This window comes from Lineus longissimus, chromosome 10 (genome assembly GCF_910592395.1).
Source record: "Lineus longissimus chromosome 10, tnLinLong1.2, whole genome shotgun sequence".
In the NCBI taxonomy this organism is placed as follows: domain Eukaryota; kingdom Metazoa; phylum Nemertea; class Pilidiophora; order Heteronemertea; family Lineidae; genus Lineus; species Lineus longissimus.
Genome location: NC_088317.1, coordinates 6,334,183 through 6,357,618, shown reverse-complemented (window position 1 = coordinate 6,357,618; position 23,436 = coordinate 6,334,183). Strand labels below are relative to the sequence as shown.

The 23,436-nt window shown below is 41.4% G+C and overlaps 1 protein-coding gene and 1 long non-coding RNA gene across 3 annotated transcripts in view; one reads left to right on the top strand and one right to left on the bottom strand.

Annotated features, from left to right (window-relative positions):
- LOC135494805 (uncharacterized) overlaps positions 1 to 10,823 on the top strand; it is a 43,973-nt gene extending 33,150 nt beyond the window's left edge. The window contains exons 2-3 of the long non-coding RNA XR_010448461.1: positions 8,196 to 8,268; positions 10,166 to 10,823. This is a non-coding gene — a long non-coding RNA (uncharacterized LOC135494805). The remainder of the gene's footprint in view (positions 1 to 8,195; positions 8,269 to 10,165) is intronic.
- A 1,885-nt stretch (positions 10,824 to 12,708) lies between these two features.
- Positions 12,709 to 23,436, bottom strand: part of LOC135494239 (Na(+)/H(+) exchanger beta-like) — a 333,142-nt gene continuing 322,414 nt past the window's right edge. For both annotated transcript variants that reach the window (XM_064782086.1, XM_064782085.1), the window contains exons 15-22: positions 22,528 to 22,662; positions 21,615 to 21,704; positions 21,063 to 21,128; positions 20,191 to 20,297; positions 19,381 to 19,461; positions 18,497 to 18,630; positions 16,872 to 16,975; positions 12,709 to 16,587 (exon numbers count right to left, since the gene is read on the bottom strand). In XM_064782086.1, coding sequence (XP_064638156.1) covers positions 16,174 to 16,587; positions 16,872 to 16,975; positions 18,497 to 18,630; positions 19,381 to 19,461; positions 20,191 to 20,297; positions 21,063 to 21,128; positions 21,615 to 21,704; positions 22,528 to 22,662 — 1,131 coding nt within the window. In that variant the 3' untranslated portion in view covers positions 12,709 to 16,173. The remainder of the gene's footprint in view (positions 16,588 to 16,871; positions 16,976 to 18,496; positions 18,631 to 19,380; positions 19,462 to 20,190; positions 20,298 to 21,062; positions 21,129 to 21,614; positions 21,705 to 22,527; positions 22,663 to 23,436) is intronic.

The window sequence follows — 23,436 nt, the reverse complement described above, 5'->3', positions numbered from 1 at the left end:
CAAACTTGACCTAAAAAATACAACACGCGTATGGTGCATGTGTATGGCGAGTATTTTTCGCAAAAACCTAAGGTGGTGTTTTTCGGTGTCTAACTCGGCGTATTAGTGATGATAAATGCCATCATAAAGCGCGCATTGTGTATTATGTACGCCGTTGTACACGGGATACCCTAAACTAAGAGCCAAGAGCCAAGAGCCACGAGCAACGATCACCTTTTTTTTACAGGACAGATAGGCGTACGTACTTGTCTATCACAACACCATCTACACAGTCCTACTGGTCAATGTTATATCCAATACACGATAAGAGGTCATGTGATCTTTGAGATTTCGCGGGAAATGAAATCAGCCCGAATGACAAACACGTGTGACTGTACAGAATATATGAAGTGCAGGCACAATGTACACCGTATTGTACAGACGGCGAACGATAGTGCGATAAAAAATCCAGGCTGCAGACAACCCCTATTCAAGCGGCGATGTCTTATAACGTCATAACGGTTACAAAAAACTCTATTCATTAGCACCTGTGGGCCTTGGGCTCCCAAAGATAATAATAACATGTAGGTTATATTCATTTGCCTATATTTTCCCCTTTGCTCGTGGCTTTCCTGGAAGCAGTATTTGCTCTTGGCTCTTGGCTCTTGGCTCTTGGCTCTTGGCTCTTGGCTCTTAGTTTAGGGTGTCCCGCTGTACACCACGTCCTGTGATTATCTTCGGTATTTCTTCTACAACTGCGTTTAACGTTCCGTGTGCCTTACGCGATTCCACTCCTCACCGCTTGGTGTCGCTGTGTTGCATAATTTAATAGATTGGACACCTACCATTGGTGTGAAGGGACAGGTACCCTATGTTGTCGCTGTGAAAGTAAATTCAGTCCTCGATTTTAAAAGTCTTGCCCTGTTATTCGATTTCAAATGAACCATATAGAGGCAGTTTATACTATTTGTTACCGGGTGAATATGGGAACCGATTGTCCAGGTATTTATAAGAACTGATCAATCCCTTGGTCTATATCTATGGTCGTTCTATCAAACGCAGTTATAGGAGCACTGAATTCTGAAGATAATCACAGGACGTGGTGTACACCGGCGTACGTAATACACAATGCGCGCTTTATGATGCCGGAAAACAAGCATTTTACAGTTAAAACAACCACCTTAGGTTTTTGCGGAAAATTCTCGCCATAGAATTAACCGTTTCGAATTTCTTCGAAACTTTCCGAGTTCTTGCCCAGCATGGCTCGCCAAGGCCGGGTCGAATTCCGTGAGATTTCCGAGAGACGGTTAATGACCGTGAAGCATTTCGAGTGATTTTCGAGATCGATGCAGATTCCGAGAGTTTTCTGACAGAAAAACGATAGTTGCTGTTCATAGTGCTTGCTTTATGTAAAAAAGGTCCTGATTCAAAAAGCAGTCTTATTTGCACCATTCGATCAAGACAAATTGCCATTTCAATCCTCTTTGGCCAAGTATGACCGTATTTGGTCATATGCCGCTTTAAGCTAAAGTTTAGGTAATTTGACAAGCATATGTCAAAAAGAAGTCTTCAGTGACCTCCATATAGACAAAATGGCTATTTTCCCCTTCTTTGGCTTAGTTTGGGTATAACCTGAATTTTAGGTGAAGCAGATTTGAGAGGCCAAGTTTGAGTACCAATTGGCACCGGTTCTAAAAAAGCAGTCTCAATCGACTTTAAAGTAGGCCTTTCAAAATATCCTGACAGATTAACATCCTAAGGCGTATTGGCAAGCATCTGCCATTTAATTGCCGCAAAGTTATTTACCAATCTTTTATCTCATCAAACTTCTGCCCACTGCCCTTCTGCAGTGAAAAAAACAACCAGAAACTTGAGAAGTTAAACTATAGGGGATTCAAGCGTGTCCACCAGGATTATAATAGTAACTATATAGATCTACTGAAAATAGACAAGTCAGTCTTCCTACAACTTGAAAGGCAGAGGCTGATAGCCCACGAGGTTTTCAAAATTGTATCAAAACAGTGCCCATCATATCTGCTAGATTCAATTTCACCCATAAAAGAAACATGCCACAATCTCCGTAAGGAAAATGTAACTACACCCCATTATAATGGCATCTCCTCTGGAAAAAGAGCTTCGGCTATTTTGGATCTCGGCTATGGAATGACTTACCTATATGCATTCAAATTAGCGGAAATTTTAAGTATTCTAAGAAAATGATAAATAACTGGAATGGCAAAGTATGCAAATGTGCAATGTGTGAGGACTAGTCCAAAGACCATTATTTTAAATCTTATCATCTGTGAGCCATATTACATGTACCTCGTAAATGTATAAATGCATATTTCTTATCTCTCTGTTAACTTTTTACCTTTGTTTAATATCGGTTTAAATTCCTCTATCGCCTTGGGTCAGTCTTACTGGACCTGTTTTGCAAGTTGGCTGTGATTCAGTATGACATTTAACATTTGGAGACAAAGAGATTTACGAATACCATAATCACTGGTCAACTACTTTATAAACAATTCAACATTGATTTCTTGATATAGCCTTTATCTTGGTTCACTTCTGGGGGTAACTTGACATCTTCCGACATAGAACAATGATTTTAATTGCAAAGAAATCAATTTATGCAGCATACTTTGGCATTTTGAATCAACTCGCCTATCCAACCTTAACCGTTTCGATAGAACCCCATAGTATATCATCTCGTGATATATAACTATTCATACTTGCATCAAATCCAAATTTAGATACCAGTAACTTAACTGTGGTTTTATTATGGTCATAGAGCGGTAAAAAAACATTACGACAGTACAACAAGTAATTTGTTTGAACCTTACAAGGTATCACCCAAGACGAAGTCTTTGCCATTGTTCGCGGGGTTTCATAATATCCACCATAAAGTTTCTAACATTTCTTATAAAAGAATAAATAACTAAATTTTTTTTATCTCGCTCCAGGCCTATAGATATGGCCAGGTTGTAGAACGGATCACTGCTGGGTCATCCAGGCGCGGGCTGAATCAGCCAATCAAGTCGGTGTACTATGCAATATGGTTTTCCCATCCACATAATCGATGAACCCATATCAATACATGTATTTAGACATTTCCTAAAAGCAAGACAGTTTTGGAAGGCTTTTTCAAGGAGAGTGACTCGTTCAGTAATGATACCGAGTAATGTTTAATTGATGAAGTCACCAAATTAAAAAGAAGACGATGAATATTTTCATATAAACTTTATAACATTCCGGTAAAAGATAACACGACAGGTGCAGACAATCACAATTAGTTTGTTAACAAATCAATGACCATCAACATTAAAACCATGACTCCGACATGTCCGAAACTGTTTGCTGTTAAGGATCGTAAAATTGCGTAGGAGATGACGTCTTTTTTCATCCTCGGACAGCGGCCTTTTTGCTCGCGGTGTAGGCTCACGCATGAATGATCTTATGATCTTAAAGCGCAGAGAGCAGAAGAAAAGACGTTGTCTAATCAAAGTCTTTCAATTGAACGACTTTGATCTAATCAACTATTAGAGCTATTAAATTGACATTTTTGCACAAAAAAAATCGGGCATATTTGTTTTGATAACGATTACTCCCGCTGGCTGCACTTGCCCTATCATCCGAGATCCCCCAAACGGGCAGAATTTTGCGACGCCATTTCTATTTTCCCACGCAACAGGGTCACTGAGGTCTCACTCTACAGTTTCAAAATCAGCCAAAAGTGTCCATCCCCTGCGTAGTTCGTTTGAAAATGGTGTGTTTCTTTGAATTGGCCGTGCAATGTCTACCAATCGCGTTAGTTTATTACGCAGAACAGCTTTAGTGAGGTAGAGCTACAGAGATTTGCCTCCTATCAACCAAAATGCATTAGACGCAATGATTTCGTGATCCGGATGGGGCGTGTAGTGACACAGAGCGTGGTACAACGAGCGCTCTCCGGCCATTACGGTATTCCTGATTCAATGGACGAATAGACCACTTTGCGCCGATTTGACCCCGTTTTTTTTTCTACAATTTAAATGTACATTAAATTGCTACATGGTGGTTAGCTTACGTGCCAGAAAATTTTTCCACCTAGTATATGGGGCGCCAACTTGGGAGCTCGAGACATTTTTGGCCTGATTTTTGGCCACCGAGCAGGATTTGGGGGCATTGAAGGTGGCGCCACCTACTGGTAATGAAACGAATTAAATGCACTGAAAGTGCTTTAGAAAGCTTTGTTAGGACTCTGCCTCCAAATAAAACATGTGCAGGTGTGGGTATCTGGCACCTGTAGTTGGTCTCGGCATATATCTGAGTGATTCCCTGCTGGTCACACCAGGCGCTGGTTTGACTGAATGGGTGTTATTCATTCAACGGACAAATAGCTTGTTGCTTTGCTGATAATCCTAACTGCGCATTTATTTTGGCAAATGTACAGTTATAGCAGGTTATCGTTTTGAAAGGCATTCCATTGACCTCAAAAAGAAGAAGAAGCCTGGATGTGTTTATAGGTCACTGGCTTTGTCGGTCAAACTTGTCGACTATGATATTTTGAAAGCCTTCTTGGCCAAACAAAACAATGAAATGGATATGTGAAATTTGGTTTTTCTCTTTGTGTAATTCGAGGGTTCTCACTGTTAAAAAGTGGCTGCTTAAATTACTTCATTTAACCATCAACGAAAACAATGACTTCAACGATTTCGCAATTTTACCGTGTATTCCTCGCGGTATAATTAGATAGGTTCGCTGTTTTACGATTTTTTTTCCTACCGAGGGCAATTTTGTGAGACTTTTACCATGTTCTCCCATTTTTGGGGTTCATGGTGATTATAAACGCATGTCATTTTTCATCCTGCTTTAAAACAAACATCGTGCAAAGATTCTTGTCAAAGATTCTAATATTCACATTATAGCGAAGCCTCCTCTTATGGGGCTTGATTGAAGGAGAGCATTCAAATAACCTTCAATGAAGATATGTGCCGGACTGCATGTCAGGACACAGCAAACAGGCTATCGGGGATTGACAAATAAACGGCAACCTGTTTTTTCGCAGTATTTTCTCAAGTGTTGAATAACGATGGTTTTGCCTTGACAATACACAGAATTGTATAAAGCCACAAAGTTATGCCCAAATGGTCGCTTCAGCGCAGAGCAAATCGTAGCTAGTTTTAGGAGATAAAATGATCGCTGTATTGGTTACATATTGACACGCAGGTCGCTGCAACCTGCGATGCGCACTGCAATCGAGCAATATTCCAATGCTATTTTCATACTGGCAGTCGTGTTTAATCCGTCGTTGGTCACGGTCACAGAAATTTAGGTCGCTCGTTTGAGAAGTGCATTAAGTTTTCCATTTCAAATGCGGGCCTAATTCTGATTTTAAGGGTGGAGGCAGGATTATGACAGGTGGAGCAGCCGCGCGGTTTACATACTTTGACGCTTGATCGCGTCGAAGAACCAACGGGACAGAGCCGCATTATTTTATAGTATATCGTGTTATTCAGAAACAACGAACACGGACACTGAACAACGTTTGATCTGTTATGAGCTAATTTTTCATGTTGGAAATCCATAGGGCAAGCTTCCTTCCGAGAATCGGTGTAGTTTTCACTGCTCATGTCGACGTAGTAGTCTCCCTGAGCAAAACCACCAGGCGAGTTATATTGCAGCGGATACCAACACACTGCAATGATATGAAAGGAAATGAAAAGGCTGACTCACTCGCAAAGGAAGGAGGTAAAATGGAAGAAGACAATACTACCCTATCCTATGAGGAGACCAAATGCAACATCAAAGCAGCATACACGAAGGCATGGAAGCAGGACCACCCGGACCATGACCAATAGAAGTGCTCATCAGCTAACAATGGCAGAACAAGTCCCACCATCTTCAGACTTAATGTAGAAGCGAGCATAAAATGATGCATTACCATCTATTTTACTGATACAGGAGACACCGACCAATGTTTTTGCAATACGGGACCGATGACGACGACCCACACGCTGCAGGACTGCCCTGTGCACAAAGCAACAGACAAGAAATATGGCTAAATGTGCTAACCTGCAGGATGAACTGTGTGGGCAGAATTACGGAGGACGACCGTCATAATTGACTGTATGAGGTAAACGCAAAGTTGAAGATTCCTGCTGTATACATTTGTACTTTAAATGAATCTGTTAACGGAGCAAATTGGTGCACTAGAAACTGCATCGAAAGTCAAGAGTAATTTACATCATGTTTGACCGTGCGCCAAAAAGGCGTCTTGTGAAACAATCTTACCTCTATATCAAAAACTGGCATGGTATAAGCAGATTAAGGTGGAGCTTTGCTTTGTCATTTATTTGATCACGAGTGCCGATGTAGACATGCATATAGTACAGCTTTAAATAACAGCTACGACATTCACAGGTGTTTGTGCCTTTGCCTTTTAGAATGGTTCAATTACACAATATTCACCCCGTGGCAGAGGTTTTTCATTGCTGGAAAACCTCAACGAGTCTTTTATTTCCCTGAAAAACCTCACGTGGTTCATATTTTTGATGGCTGAAAAAACCCAAGAAGAGCTTTCCAAAGCTGAAAAAACTTATCATTAAGTGTGTATGCGCAGTTGCCCAAAGGGAGGGGGTCGTTTTAGAATCAGCGATAAATGTATTTCTCGTATACAAGCCTGGATAGCACGTACTGTGTCTGTGAGGCTATCGGCGATTTAACGTATAACTTCATCCGATCTTCGTGACTCCTGTCTAAAGTAGGCTATATCTTATTCTTTAAGACATTTCCAAATCTGCCATATAAACACGAGACCTACGCTTACCTATTGGGTGATTCTTGAAGAGACCACTTTGGGCTCTGTTCCGTCCAACAGATTGTTCTGAAATCATCCTCCTCACATTTGGGTCGAAGGTGATCCGGTTTAGACTGAAACTCGGCCAGCTACGGCAGCTCAGTCGAATTGACGGAATTTTTTTCTTTATCTTCTTTAGCGTTCTCTCCGTACTTTAAGAGGTGATTTTCTCCAGGGAGTATTCCTCCTCCAAGGCGGAATGAGCGTTTATGCGTGACACTACGGTTATGCGCCAATGGGGTTTATTGACCTATTGAATCTGAGTTCGGCGAGAGGATGATTCAACATAAGCTACTCATGTTTCTCACTTGGTAGGGCCTTTAACCTGCCCTGGCATAGACACCAGATACAAGGAACCTTGGTTTTAAGTCACATTCGAAGGACTGTGAAGAGCCAGGAATTTTAGTTCCTTGAAAGCCACGCCGGTTCATCCAGAAATACAATCCTGGGTTCTCCCTGGGATCCAACCCGGGCTCTTTTGCGTGGTAGCCAGCCAGCAGTGTTAACAACGAGGCTATTAAGCTCCCAATTGACGGAATCAATGCACATAATGGTATAAAGCCATCATGCCAAAATGGTCGCTTGAGTGTCCAGCAAACGATGTTTAGGGACATATTAACGATCTCTTGTCTGCGACCACTGCAAACGGGCATTATTGTTACATTGGAATGCAATTTAAATCGTGGGTCGCATTTATCTAAATCGCTCGTTTGCGGGGCGCTTTCAGTTTTCCATTTTAAAGGTGGGGCCTTATCCTGATTCTATGAGGGTGCAGAGAGGATTGTGACGGAGCTGCCTCGTGACTTACATAATTTGTTACCTAATCACGTCGAAGAATCAAAGGGACAGAGCCGCATTTATAGTCAAGTAGGCCATCTCTATCAAGGACACCCCCGGACTGACAAGGACTGATTAGAGAGGTCAAATGGAATTAAAACTACCAATTTGGGACTAAAAGTAGCGTCCTTAATAGAGAGGTTGTCCTTATTAGAGAGGAGTCCGCTATGAAAGGTTCCACTAGATATAAGCCAACATGTCCCAATCTGGTTGAAGCCGCATATTAAGCCGTATTTGTTTTTTGGACAGTAGTGTCGCAGGAGTTTGATATGTCACGCGCACCCGTCAATTTATCTGACATAAATGACGATGCACGAGCATGACAATTCATCACTGCTTCGGTGTCGATAAAGTAAAGCAGTCATTGTTTCTGCAACCTTTCAGGCCGATTTGACATCGAATTTCTCTGTTTTTACCTCACAACTGGAAGGTTGGCGAAACATTCGACTCTATCATAGTGGCCAATCTCCCAGATAACTCTCAATCTTCTCAACGTATTTACAGGAGTTATTCTCATAGTCCGTGTCCTTCTTTGTTTCAGGCCATCAGAATGAATTCCACAGCTCTTGTCCTTCTCGTGGTGGTGTTTGTAATGGCGGCATTCGTGATTGAAGGTAAGACCAGATGAAATAAATATCGTATACAGTTAATAGACCCCACTCAAACCTTATAATGAAATCATTGACCCCAAAACATTTTAAATTTCGACAGATCACACACGTTTCCATACTTTTCTGTTTCATATTCTCATTAATGACTGACCAGGTGCCTATATCATAAAGCATAATATAGTTCCATTAGTGCTAATGGCATCTTGATGACGGTCACTTTAAGAGCTGGGCATATCAAGAAGGTACCTTTAAAATACATAGGTTAATGGTAACATTAAGCAGCGTTTCAGGTAGTGCTTTTATCCTGTATTTTACTAATAGGGCAGCCTTAAATCTAATGGAAGGTTCGGGTTCCTTTAGCCGACCCAAACACCGGATTTTCGATGCGAGGGTCAGCATCTGAAAAGTGGTGATTATCGTGGACGCCTGAGAAACGGTTTACATATTATTATAACAGCAGTTGTCCGAATAAAAGACGTAAAAAGCGGCCATCCGAGTGTATGTTAGTGTGGGGTCAGTCGGGGCAGGCAAAGGTAGGCCTATTGTCATTAATCGGGTAGAATATTTAACAGTATTTATCTTGGTCAGTTATAGACGGGACAGGGACGAATTTACAAAATACACCTGATGAGATAACTGAATAAATTTCAGTTGGTTCCAAATAATTGATTAAGTCGTTACCTAAATCATTCTAAAATATACTTTGATACAGAGTTCGCCACTCCGTATTAAAATGTCTGTCACCAAATTTCTGTCGCACCGAGATTTTTCAACTATCGGTTGCTTCTGTTAAAACCAATAGATAGTAGTAACTTCACGTCAAAATATCGTGGTAGACAAGTACATGTTTAGTATCAATATGCTTACTACTTGCATACAGCCATAGCGCCATGGTGGTCTTAACCACTCGATTTTAACCACTCGATTTTATATCGAGGAATCATTCTATCAAGCTGTAACATTTTACCAACAATAGTTCATTCATTTTCCTACATCCAGATCCTGAATTACGGTACAAGCACAAAATCCCAACCCGCGTTTGAACAGATTTTTATGCATTCTAATAATGGTACACCTTAGATTCGAAGGGCTGCTAAAGTTAATGGAATGACACAATAAAATGAAAGTATTCAATGACGTGGCCTTACCGTGGACTTAAATCTTCCATTAAAGTACCATAATGGAACCTCATTACAAATCTTTATGATATAGGCGTCACGTCACTGTCTAGTCCGTGCTTTTACTTGACAACTCCCTGTAGAATCAGCTTAACCGCTATGAACATATCCCGCCTCTTCGAGTCATGGCCAACCATATCTACCAGCAAATCCAGCCACAAAGTGATAAGACCACCTAATAAAGAAGACTTTGGTACGGACAGTAAATCTTACTTACAGCTTTCTCACTGTTGCAAGGCTATGCCTGGGCACCCAAGAACCTGTGTTTTGGTTTTCCAACTGATGTTGCATCTCTAGCTCAGACGTTTGAGTTATTACTACAGTTGCAAGTACGGGAGGAATTGAAGCAGACATTTGAACTGTAACAGCTCTAACGCTGAAGCCTGATGAGTTGCAACATTTGAAAGCTTGATCGAGGCTCGTTGGGTGTTCTAGCATACCAAGCTGTAAGTTTGAGGAATTTTAGGCTGGATTTCCTCGGAGCGGTGGTTGGCAATTAATCGGAGAGGTGGCAAATGATCGGGGATTTTGTGTCTGATTCCACACGGATACCATACTTTCTGCCAATGCTCAGCGCTGCATTATGTTTTTCGCCTTTGCGGACGTAAAAGCCTGCGCAAATTGGGGTGAAAGATGTAAATGTATAAACTCTCCCCAATTGAGCGTTTCTTGATTCTATTCCCCAGGCTGAAAATAATAAGTTATTTTTCTTCCACTAACAGATGGCAAAGCGGAGTGCGCGGGCGGTGGAGAAAGATGTGATGGTATAGACTGCTGCGATCAAAATTGCTACATCTGTAGATGTGGAACTCCTTGGGGAACGAATTGCACATGCACGAAAAGAACGTTTTCGTGCTGGGGCAGACGTTAAAGATCGTTTGAAGGAACCAGCTCGAATAGATGTGACTAAATACAAAAATGACACTGATATGACTCGACGGGGATACTTGTTTATGTCAACATGATGACTTTAAGTCAAGCATGCGAAATTATCATTTACTACCAATCATACATATGTCTTTTGAACGGCGAAGGGCTTTCGATAGGCTGTTGTCAGTAAAAGTTTTGATCATAAGTTGCAGGCTACTGCCTTTGCTATTGTGTAGCCGAATCGACATCTAAGTAATAAAAGTGCTCCCAACGAAATGCATTTCACCAAATGTTATTAGAATAATTAATGATGGCGGGTTGATCTCGATCGCATCGGCTGTCAATGGTCGACTTTTTGAAATTTCAGCAAGGTTAAATTATTTATGTCAAATTCTAAACATCATTTCATAATATTCTGACCATCTGTGTATAACACTGACAAGTACAAGAGTACATTTTTTGTATCATCCCGGGACTATATCTAACCTAATAAACAAGCAGCCTCGTTAAGATGTTTTTTCTTCTTTTTCTTGTCTCAAACTTTTGCAAGCTTAGAGGCCATAAGAGTCTTATGGAATAAATTGGTTTAGTCGAGGCCTTTTGGAGGCAATTGCGGCCAATTCTAGCTGGGACGGAACGCCTTATCCCCACAGACGGAAAACGCTCGGTCTATTGTACATCGAATTCAGAAAACGTTTTAGTTGTACTGCTCAGAATTCCTTGTCTGTGGTCCATCTACATCCGCTGGACATCGTTAATATAAGATATCATTTTGATTACTAGATACTGTACTTGGATTTAAATAACCTCAAATTAAAACTAGCTATATCTTTAGCAATACAACGATTGTACTGTCTGAAGATCTGTTCCGATCCATTGGCCCAATTCAAAAGAAGAGTTCATTTGCATGAGCACAATGAAATGAACTCGTTGGTACAATTGTTTCTGAACATCACTAAGTTAAACAAGTAGCGCTCGTATGGCCTAGCAACGAGCATTGCCTATGACCATAAAGGGAGTTACCTGTAACTAGATGTCATGTATTGCATTTCGTACAGTACTTGAAACTCCCTTATTTGGAAAATGGTCTCTCGATCTCCCATCTGAAGTTACCCCTTTAAAGAGGTTGAATAGCGCCTCCAGAAGCAAGCAACAGCGCCACCCGTAGCAGAAATAAGCACTGCTTAGTGACGCCATGGTTTCCATATACGGCATCTCATTTGCATATTTTTACAACCTTGTTTACTACGAGTTATAAATATGCCAGTAGCACGTGGATCATGCCGGTCGGCGCTGTCAGGTGTTTCCACTATGGGTTACATAATCGGCTACAAAGAGGCCAGTGTTCTAGTAAATGAAGTTAGCAATGATAGCAAAAGAATGTTAGTGTATGTTACGCAGTCAATAGCGATAGTAGTGAGTTGGAGAGAGGAGAAAATGGAAAATGGAGAGAATAGTAGTATGGATTTCGAGTCGCCGGTGGATTCTGGGCCGGTGGAGAGCGAGGCCCCTGATCCGAACAGTACAGAAGAAATGGAGCAGCATATTATCCAAGACTTGTTTGACAACCATGACGACTCAAGATATTTGCCAGAACTGCCGGCAATGAACATGAGTGAAGAGGAGATGGGTCCATTCCAGCCAAGTGACCTAGCTGTCACTGCTCATGGCGAATGTCGGAGCCTCTAGAGACGCTGGTCTCGTCAGTACGCCAACGGCATTGAGGTGTTCCCCAAGGGTGGTGCCAAGACGTGAGACTAACACCGGCGCGGTGACAGCTGTAGCAGATGGAGCCACGCCACTAGCATCCGAATGGTACCTTACAGATCCGCAAGGGGCGCGTTACCGAAAATGTTGCAAAAACCAATAACGTGATCGTAAATATTGTCATATTTTTCAAGATGAGAGGATGTAAATGATACGCAAACGGTAAACCAATGAAAGGCCAGTATCTATTGAACCTTACAAGTAATTTGGGGGCCTTGAAACTCCTTATATTTATCAATGAAACCTTATTCCCGCCTAAGGTTTTGACCGGGCCGTCCAAAACTCCCCATTTTTTTGGCGGGCCCTTCCCTTTAAGTACAGAAAACCAGGAAAATGGGTGAAACTCAAGATGGCAGTGGTTTGCTCTTCGATAGACAGTCGTCCCCTGTGCAGGTCATTGGTTATTAAAAGGTTTTGTTCGCCCAGGGTTCAATATTCATGTATAGATTAAGTTTAGCACGAAGGCTTCTGGTCGCCTTCAAAAACCTATATATATGCAGAAATTCTGAACTTAAGTGTTTTATACATTGCATAAATCATTCAATTTCTTCCTATTCAGTATCACCTCGAACATCCTTTTGATCTAAGTGAGGAAGCAAAGTCATGAATACAGCTGATAGAAGAGATATCATTTTATGGTTGCACTTTTATAGCTTTACTATATACATGTATTGTGGTTGTACAAGACATACACTCCGGTGTTTATTCAAAATAACCAACAATGCAGAACATTGTGTACACCAGAGACCGCCTAATCCAGTTACGCAATACTGTGATCACCACCAATCACCCATGGATTACCACGTTGGATTGCAAAGTTAGGAGGATTATTCTCCCTAAACGTCACAAACCAACCCATAAAGGGGAGACAACTATAGACTGTGCTTTTCACCCGGGCATATGGGTCAATGGTTAGGCTGATGTTACATAGGAATGAGCTACTCACGCCACATTTTTCATCGACTCACGGCTCATTTTCACGTGTCACTCCTCATTTGTCACGAGTGACCGCGGCGGTTTACATACAGATCACTTTTCGCTCGTTCATTTGTCACTTGGATTTTCTCGGCGACGCACAAGGACTCAGAAGAAGAAGAGCTGGCAGCCATGCTGCTCCTGATGGAGAATAGAAAACGAAAGCGGAGGCGACGGACGAGAACAATGTGGTACATAAAAGTGCTGCATTTTTGTTATTGTTTCTCATTTCCAATCGAAATTAGCTATTGTATTAATGTGTAAACTAATGAAAATGCCGAAAAGTAGCTATACTCGAAGGCGATATCACTACAAATGCACATGGACGTCCACTTTCTTTGCCAGCTCATTTCACAAAGAATGAACATGTCCATTCATCGCCTCACTCGTGAAATGACATGAAATGACGTGAGACGACGAATGCGGGCAAAACTTACAAAATTCACTTCAATGAGAACAGGTCAATAGGTTTTCCAATGTCCATTCATCTGGTCACGAATGACAAGTGACAAATGAGTCGTGAGTCGATGAAACGTGAGGTCTATGTAACTTCAGCCTAAAGCGCATGTGAGCAAATCATTACGACCTGGAACGTGTGCTATATAAATGCATATTTACATTACATTACATGTACAATTACGACAATTTGTTGAGATGTTTATATATGATATCAAGTAAGGTTAGTAAAATTGCTATATCTTGAGTAGGCTATAATAAAAAAATTATATTATACCTTACATAATTTTTTCAATACCCACTTAAAGAGATTGAATCGTCTTACAACCGAGAGCAGTAGTGACATTTGTAGCGAAATTACAAACTACTGTGTGACGTCACTAGTTCCATATAAGGAAGCTTATTTACATAACTTTACAACTTTTTGTTTACTACGAGTTGAAAATTCGCGAGTAGCACGTGGATCCCCTGGGTGCTGTCAGCTGTTTCCACTATGTGTTACATAATCGGCTACACAGAGGCCAGTCTTCTGGTATATAAATAAAATCGGCGATGATAGCGGAATGCAGTTAGGACATGTTACATCGTCAATAGTAATAGAAGTGATGTTTTAGCACAGAAAAGATGGAGAATGCAAAGAATAGCAGTACATATATATGGACTTTGAGTCGGGTGGGGACGTGGAAACCATGGAAACCAAATAACCTTAGAAAGAGGACTGATTACGATACGAACATGATATATATAGCGATACCAGACAAAACGCCGTGTATGTGATGTATGCTTTCATGAGTAACGTTACACATACCCGGGCGCATCAGTTTTCATCGGGATAGCCTACTGTGTTTGGCAGCGGAAGGCTTGGCCTTGAAGACTCCAAAAAAGAACTTAGCAACATCAGATGAATATAGTAGGCCTATCCTCTCTCCTTCGATTCCAACAGTAAGGAACGGCAGTGTAACTTATTCGTTTATACGCAAGCGAAGAAACTAGACTAAGCAGTTTGTCGCAAAACATCCAAATACATGTACATGTAGTACCTTACGAATCTGTAAGGGGCGCGTTAACGATAATGTTGCAAAATTAATGTAAAAATTGGTCGCATTGGTCGTAAATATTGTCTTATTTTTCAAGATGAGAGTATGTTGATGATAAGAAAACATGAACCAATGACAGACCAGTATTTCTTAAACCTTGCAAGTGTTTTGGGGTCCTTGAAACTCCTTATATTTATCAATGAAACCTTATTCCCGCCTAAGGTTTTGACCGGGCCGTCCAAAACTCCCCATTTTGTGGCGGGCCCTTCCCTTTAATCCCATCCTCGACCACTCCTAGTCTTTTCCTTACCAATAGTATCTTCTTACTGAATATGCCGACAAGGCAAAAAAAACCAGGATAGTCATAGTTGACAGTTAACACCGAACCTTCGGCACACTTTTTTGGCGAAATCATTGCATTTTTCGACCATTACATTTTGGTTTTCTCACCACAAGAGAAAAATGACCTGAACTCCTGAAACTACATACAGTATATAAAGTATACATGTATATACATCTACCTTCGTAGATGATATCGATACCTGACATACAATGTTTACAACATTTGCAAGTCGAAGTGTTTGCAATTGTATTAGAAATTGTTTTTATAAGCCCACCCGAAAGAAAGCAGGTCAGAGATAAAAAAATCATACAATATCATTGTCCTCCGCAATATTCATATACAATAAATTATGAATTACCGCCATTCCAAATACATGTACGTACATGTATTTTACAACCACCCCGTATGATGAATATCATAGCACACGTAAGATACCAAAGCATACGTAGCTGGCAACAATATCAGCCGGTAAAAATGGCGGACAATCGACCAAAATCACCGTCCTCAACCAGACATTTGAAGATATTGAGAAAGGAGATGGGTAAGTTGACCTCCCGATAATTCCAAGATGTTTATTTATTTAAATGACAAAGTAGATCTGGCGATCCTTCCGGATAACTTTTAGAAGATCAAGTCGACAAAAGATTTCAAGATTTCAAAATCCTTACCACCTAGCTGGCGAACATTATTTGTCCCGAACTTCATTTCTCCCATCCTGGGGTTATATGATGGCCATCATGCTCTACCAACGTATGATTACTCAATGATGATCTCTAGCAACTTAATTATCATTCGTATGTTTGCAGGCGATTTCGGACTTAGCATTTGCCAATTTCAGATAATCGTACGTGCACTCTACACACTAAGCGCAAACTGTATTCAGTTTTAATGGTTTTCAGTGATCCTGTTTAGAGTAATCGCGATCGGTCTCCGGCTGAGCCCAATTCCGTATGAAAAGCAACACATCGCAAGCCCTGATTTTCTCTTAAAGAGGTACGCCGTTCGCAACTACTGGTCGTCCAGGAAAAACGGAAAGGCAGTAGTTATTATGTAATACGAATTCAAACTTGCTATTTACAGTATTTGTATATCTACACAACGGCAATGAGGAAATTCATATTTAGTACGTATTAAGTGCGTATTTACGCTATTGAAAATTTTCAAATTCAATTACAAATTTCAAATATTTAACGAACGGTGTCGGCCATGCAGCTACAATATATCTTGGGATCAAGCTTAATGAAAGTGTTTTAAAAAAATAGTCTTTAATATGATGTAAATATCACAATTTTACATCGATACTAGTCTCAGCCTCATTTTCTTCAGCAATAGCTGAAAACACACACCCCTCGTTCACATTACCATTGTCCTCAACCGTTCCCAAGTAGTCCATCTCGAACGCAGGCGCGACATCAACTGACATCGACCTCGGGTGTATTGAGCGATTTGTCTGGTTGTTGTCCTGCGTAGGCATGGTGTTCATCCTGAAGAGGGCAGGTTTTGGTGCCCCACGATTCCTTGAGCGGGGATTCCGTTCCTGGTTACTGTTGTTGGGGTAGGAGTCTTCCTCTGGTGCCTGTGTGGTGCTGTATGATCGCAGCGCCCAGGAGGCGAGCATGCGCTTGTACCGAAGCTGCTGTTCCAAGTCCTGGTCGTCTTCGCTGTACAGGTTACGATCAAATGTCTGATGAAGGTCCTGAGGGAAAGACGATTGAAACAGTTTACGTGGAAATAATGTAGATGGCCCCGTCGATTTTTGGGAAATCGATAAGGATCGTCCCAAAATTTTCGCGCCATCATCTGCACCTACAGGCCGAACTACGTATGCGCCTTATCAATAACACGATTACCACAAAGTCCATTATCAATGCCGTCAGGCTACATAACTTAATTTTTACCAAGTTGAGCCTTTTAACATTGTAGACCGAGGACATTTTACAGTTATCCAGTCAAATGTGCTCCCTATTCCCTCAAACTTACTGCAGCGGGCCTCCATGATAATATCTTCCTAAGTTCATCTTTATCGATTGGTTCTTCTGCAGGAGCTGACCTCCTCGTCGAATAGGACCGGGGGTGCCGCCCAACTTGAACGACAAGACGTAACATTACATTGTTAGCATGTGACATTCGAAATAGTGGAGTTGGCAACTTTAAAAAAGCAAGATTTGAAGCGATATGTTATTTTGAGCATCCGTCCGCTGGCGGTGTGGTAGTATCTGTCGAATAGCAGAGAATCTCAAGAACAAAGAATGATGAAGTCATTTAACAAAAATTCTAACCCTCTATCTCCTACACCCACCATTAGAAAAACTGTCTGCCTCGTGATTGGCCAACAGTGGCTACAAACTGGTTACATATCGGAACTTTTAAAACCAAAATACGTAGACGCAAGGTACACCGGAGTTGGACGTCGGGTTTTATATATACATGTAGTATAACATTATCTGGGGAAAAATATCTGCAAGTGCACAATAATGATCAAATTGTGTTATTTGTGAATGAGACGACTGGTGGTCTCACTAGCCAGTGGGTACGAGGTCAGTTTTGTCCTACCGCCAAAAATGTAGTTCCTCAGACGCATGCCGTACCCTTGGATAAGAATGGGCCTGGCCTGTTCAAGTGCTATTAACTTTAACGTCATGATCTTGTTGTCAATGTTCAGAAGACGCATCGCTTATTTTTCTTAGGTTTTGTGAGTTCTGTGCTTCTGTGCTTTAGTGAGTTGGGGACCAACTCAACAGCCTCAGTTAGGCATCATACGCGATGATACGTCCAAGCCGCGGGGCGAGGTTTGTCCAAGTTCAACGAGGGCGAATTTCATTGGTTCATGTGCAGGGCCATACAGCAAAAAAAGCTGTGATGGGGTACACTTTTTGAATTGAACCTCAAAATATATTATATATCTGGCTATCGTGGCGACTCATGTGCCCGGAAAATCTTCTTCACATAATGAGCCCGCTCCTTCGTGCCCAGTCGGGGAAATTTGGTGTGATTTTTGACCGTTTGTGGGTTCTGGGTAGTGTCAAAGGTAGCGCCCCCTATTGGTCACAAAACCATCTAGCTTAAAGTCTCAATGTGCCATAGAGACCGTCCCTATTCGAAAATGTGTAGGTTCTCATTTTTAATGTTAACAGTTGGTCTCTGGGTCAATCCGGGACATACGTTACGCCCGGCTCCACCGCACTGGCTAGCTAGACCTAAGATTGCGTAAATCGTTGTCAGTTTTTTATGCGTCGGATTGAACATTTAGAACCGAGCAGTTTATTCTGAGGCGATAGAACGAGCCACGATCCGCTGATTTCAAAATTAAAACAACCGTTTAGAATTTTGCTCCCGACAGCGGCCAATCAGCGCCACCCTAAGCCGCCTATAGCATGTATAGTATATGGGCTAGTCGTAAATTCATTGGCGACTGCGCATCCAATCCTGCTCAGGGGATTTCTTTACAAGGTTGTAATGGGAAGGTTAGACTACTGGATTGGAATGTTACCACGGATGTGGCCGCAGCGGGGAAACTTCTGCAAAAAGAGTCAAGTTGATTGCAAATACGTGCTTTAAGATGCAGACCATGCGAACTGAACATTTTGCTATCCGCTCAAGCTTACTTCGTGATCTTCTCCTGATCATTGGTGTTTTCTCTGTTGCTGGCGCATGGCCAATGGTCTTGGCCCGCGGTCTGAATGGAGTACCATCATCTCCTGCAAACTCCGGCGGATTGGCACCTGCGATAGCTTGGCAACTAAATAATAAGAATAATAATGGGTAGGAAAAAAAGTATAAAATGAACCATGCTGATCACAATTATTATTGAAGAAGCATTCGAAATAGTACTTGCTAAGTTCTATCGGATTTCTCGTGAAGCCATGGCATCAATTCGACACAATTAGCCATAGTTAGTACAGCGCGGTGGCACAACCGGTGAGCGTCGACCTTGTGATCGAGGGGTCTCGAGTTTTGAGGGTGTGTGCTCCGGGTTGTAAGCCAAATCACTCGCCAAAACGCGCGCCTTTCTTTGGACAAAACGCGCCTTGGTGAGCAAGAACGTGCGTTTTTTGATTAATTACGCATGGGGGAACGAGTGAATCATGGCTCGGTAATGGTATTACAACTGATTACAAAGCCTGTTAAAGCGGCAAAATCGCTGCTGTATAATTCAACTTCCCGCAATTTCAAACCAGTATTTTCTTTGTCGTTATAATCAACTTTATGCCTAATTCACCCGGTGCGTCTTACTGAAATCAGTGCATGCCTGCAAGGTGGATTAGTCATCGAATTGTTATCCTTTTGCCATCATGATCCGACAGCTTACTTGTCAGGTTTTAACATGCTTAATAGCACACCATATCGGCAACGTATCATTTGAACAGTGAAAAAGTTGTATGGTAGAATTACCAGTACTGTTGAACCTACGTTTACCCGGAGAAGTCATCGCAAACCTTCTTCAATTAACCAATTACATGTATAGATGGAACAATCCTGACCAACTTACATTTTCTCCTTCTTTTTCTCCTGCTGTTGGATGTAGAAATCATTAGCCACCTTCGACCCGGGTAAGCTTGCGAAGTGTTGTCTACAAAAGAAACATCGAGTCGAACAAGGTAGAGCTTGTTCGTCAATTGCTGGTGGGATCACGTTTCCTGCACTGAGCGAATTTGGCGTTTACACTTTACACGTGTTAAGTTGATGTTGAGTTTTACACGTGTTAAGTTGACTGTGGCTGCCGGGAATATCAGCTTTCGATTGAAGACTGATCGAGTCGCCGCATCTGTCGTCGTCGTCATCAGTCGACTGCGTAGCAAGCAGTAACAAACTTCGTCCAGCAAAACCCTATCCAACAATGTGCATCGCATCATGCCTAGGCTTATAGTAAAAAACGTTTTGTTGGTTGATTGTTTGACTTTGGTACGGTCTGTGCTCAAGAAAGGTGACTGGGTGATGCTGATCATGATCTAGTAGGGTGGGCTACTTCATCATGGTGTAGGCCTACGCCGTTTACATCGGTTCGCTTGATAATGAGCACTGCGCCGATCAATCTGGCCAAGCCTGCCTAAGTTGTCTACACTCACAGATTTTGGTGACAGAACGGGTAACCAAAAAATACCGCATCGCACTAATCTTAAATGTTCTGTAATCAGTACAGCCCATGGACTATTCATTGATTAAGTACGCTGCGATTTTTTGGCCAACCGATATAACTGAATGACAAAATGTTTAACAAAATGCACCTTTACTAATGTAGTTTGCCAATGTTGAATGAGAATGACTGATGTACGGAACTGACGGACAGGTAACAACTTACTTTAGTGCAATCTTTTCATAGGTTGCCATGATCTTATCGACCTTCCTCATGGGTTCCCTCTGTAACCACGACTTCAGATACTTCTCGTCCACATGGTCTAGAAACGTCTGAAGGCAAATACAAACAATGGTTACCTCTCACATGACCCTTATACATATTTGTTCTAAAGATGTCTTGAGATCGAAAGGTTTCCCCGCACTGTAAAAACAACCAAATTTCTCCAAATCATCTATCACGTGTTTAACGTTTTTAAAACATGTTTTGTTCCGGAAGGTATAACATTTGTTTGTAGTTTTTAACAAGGTATTTTGTTGGGTTTTTACAGTGTGGAGCAAAGCAGGGGGTGGGGGACGACAATGAAAAAAAACTGGCTTCGGTCGACGCACTGAACTGACCAGAACAACCCAACAAACCCTACACATACAAATAGTTCCACTCCCTCTGTCCTTGTAGAACATTGCTTCGGTGTTAGGCTGTGAGGGAAGTCTTGCTTGCAATGTATGCATTACATGCAAAATACACTGCGCCTCGTTTTGACCAACGTTGTTTCGGTGTCGCATTCAAAACCACTTTGTCGGTACAAAATTTGGATACAGTCAAAATGCAATCAGACCGCACTTCAATGTTTTATATATATTAGTTTGAAATTTTGAGCTGTCCGGTGGCGTTGTCAATTCACCCAAAGCCTATTTAGTGGAAGTACTTCGTTTTTCACCCACATTTTAGCTTCACCCTCGCGATGTTAGGCGCAACATCCAAAACCCACAGTGTTGTAAATTGTAGTTATTATATCAACTCATTAAGCTCAGCAAGCCCACCGAACTAATGACCTGCCCATTCGCAATTTTTTCTACTTAACCATGTTGACTTACCCTCCAGAAGTTGTTTCCTCGCCGACCTATGATTTCTTCAATACCGGCCATCATGTGGTCTTGGACCTAGACGGTCGAACGGTGTGAAAAGTATTATAAGTTTGTTTAATAAAGCGTCAGTGAGATTTGGCTTGAAACAGTGCACTTTACCTCCGAACTCCTATCTCGAATGACTGGCGAGAAGGCATTTTGTAATGTATCAAACTGCAGACGGCTTACCAGCCCATTCGGGATGAGCCACCACCGCGGGGCTTAACGCTACGTTCACGAAGCGGACGCCTTTTAACTACAGGGTCATCGGGAATGGTGTTAATTGCAATTCATTCTAAAATTTGTTAGTGGGAAACTTGTGACGTGTGTACATTTTACCGGACAAAACAAGCAACAAATTCTCCCGAAGAAACAAAAGTACTTCGATTGATCTTAAAGAATACAACAAAGTGTATTGGTGAAGCGTAGACGTATGGTAGAAAACTGTTTATTTCATATATCTATATATCCCCATAATTTCGCAGGATTTTATCCCCCCCACGTATAGAACGCTACACTTACATGAGTATGGACCTCCTGTGATACGCTGAGACAGCCTATGTTTGCTTTTTTTATCTTCAGCAGTTGGACAAGTGGCTTCACAGTAATGCCCTAAAAAATAAATGATAGGACTAGTTCTACAAAATATATGTACATTATATGCAACTGGTTGTTGACAGAGATATATCTGCGCGATCGTGTCGCAGAGGTCTTTAAAATAGTTATGATTAGATCATCGAGTTTGTTTTGTTTCGAAAATAAGGATGATTTCTTCCGTTGGCGTTAGATTGAGTCAGTGGCATTGTCTACAAAGATCGGGACGACACAATGCGACTGACGCCATCTGACGACATTGAAACTTATCATGCTTACAAAATTGGAAATTAAATACTTTCATGAAATGGTGAATGACTGCGCAGACATTGACCTTTCTGTGATTCCTGCTTTTGATATGCACATGTAGTGTTGAATAAATGTGTTGTGTTCTGGTTCGCCCTCATCCTTATTTTCCGGTGCAACGACAACATTTTCTGGCATTCGCAATTCAAAATGATAAAGGGGGAGATTCTTGTATTAAGTTCGTGCTCGGATATATTTCAAAAGGAAACGACACGATAAGACAACTATAATAGGCAACTTTATGCATATATTAAAATCTCTCTTAATATCAAAACGGTCTTACTGAGAAGAAGCCTGAGGGTAGGTGCTTTGAAATAGGTTTAGTTCAGCAAATATGTCCGTTCGCGCAAATTTATTTTTACGAATCAAGATATTTTATTTTTGACATTTCTTCTTGGTTTTCCAATAAAGATAACTTCGCGATTTAATTTTTTTGCGCAAAGATATTAGTCACGAAATAAGAAAAAATAGGCCTACCTGCGAGGGTATGCGGTTTACAGTAAGATCCAAGTCATTGGATACTTAGAAAAAATACCTGTATGAATACGGTGCAGAGGACAACTACAAGTGTGGTGGTGAGGAAAAGGTCCCTTTGTGGTAGAAACGCTTTACCGCTTGGTAACATAGCTGCTAGGGAAAACGACACAGCACCTCGAAGACCGCCATACGCCTGAAAATAGAGTCAGAGACCGATGAAACGGAATTCTGGATTAGCGCAGGAGGAAGTTACCCCTTCCTGTAGAAACTACTTTGAGCATGGTTTGCCAGGGGTGAAGTTACACTGATTGAGTTGAATTGGAAACGATTGTTTGCGCACTCCTTTTATGATCTAGAAAAAGTAATTGAGCAATTGAGAAGATTTCCTTCTTTTTAAATTTCTCCTTTAATTTGCAAAATTATCCAGATGACCCAGCAAAATATCCACTCAAATTGCCCCAGGGTCCCACCTTAAACATGTTTAATAAATAGAATGTGAAATTGGTTCGGACAATAGTGCTTTTTGTACAATTCATCACACGTGAATCAGTTTTTACGGACGGAAGTGTCATGCAGCCGGATTTGGGAGATTATGTGTAAATGGGGTACTACGTTTAATTATTCATCTAGATCGGCTACACCACTAACTGTTTGTGGCGTAGCAAATTGATGGTGATGAAAAACGATAAATCAGAGCAACAGTGATAGATCGAGGGGCGTCAATGAAGGTGCGTGATCATTATTCGTGCATGCATTTGAAATGTGCAGCGTCATGTAGAAAGTGCAAAATTAGACAAAGATCTATCCCGCTTTCAGCGTGATATTGAAATAAACGGTCTGGAACTTTTTATGAATAAACCTAACTGTGTTTGGGATTTTTTCTAAACGATTTCTTCTTAGCATTGACGTCGATATATGGACGATCGGAGCAATACTAGGGACATAGGTGGTTGGAACTTAATTTCGG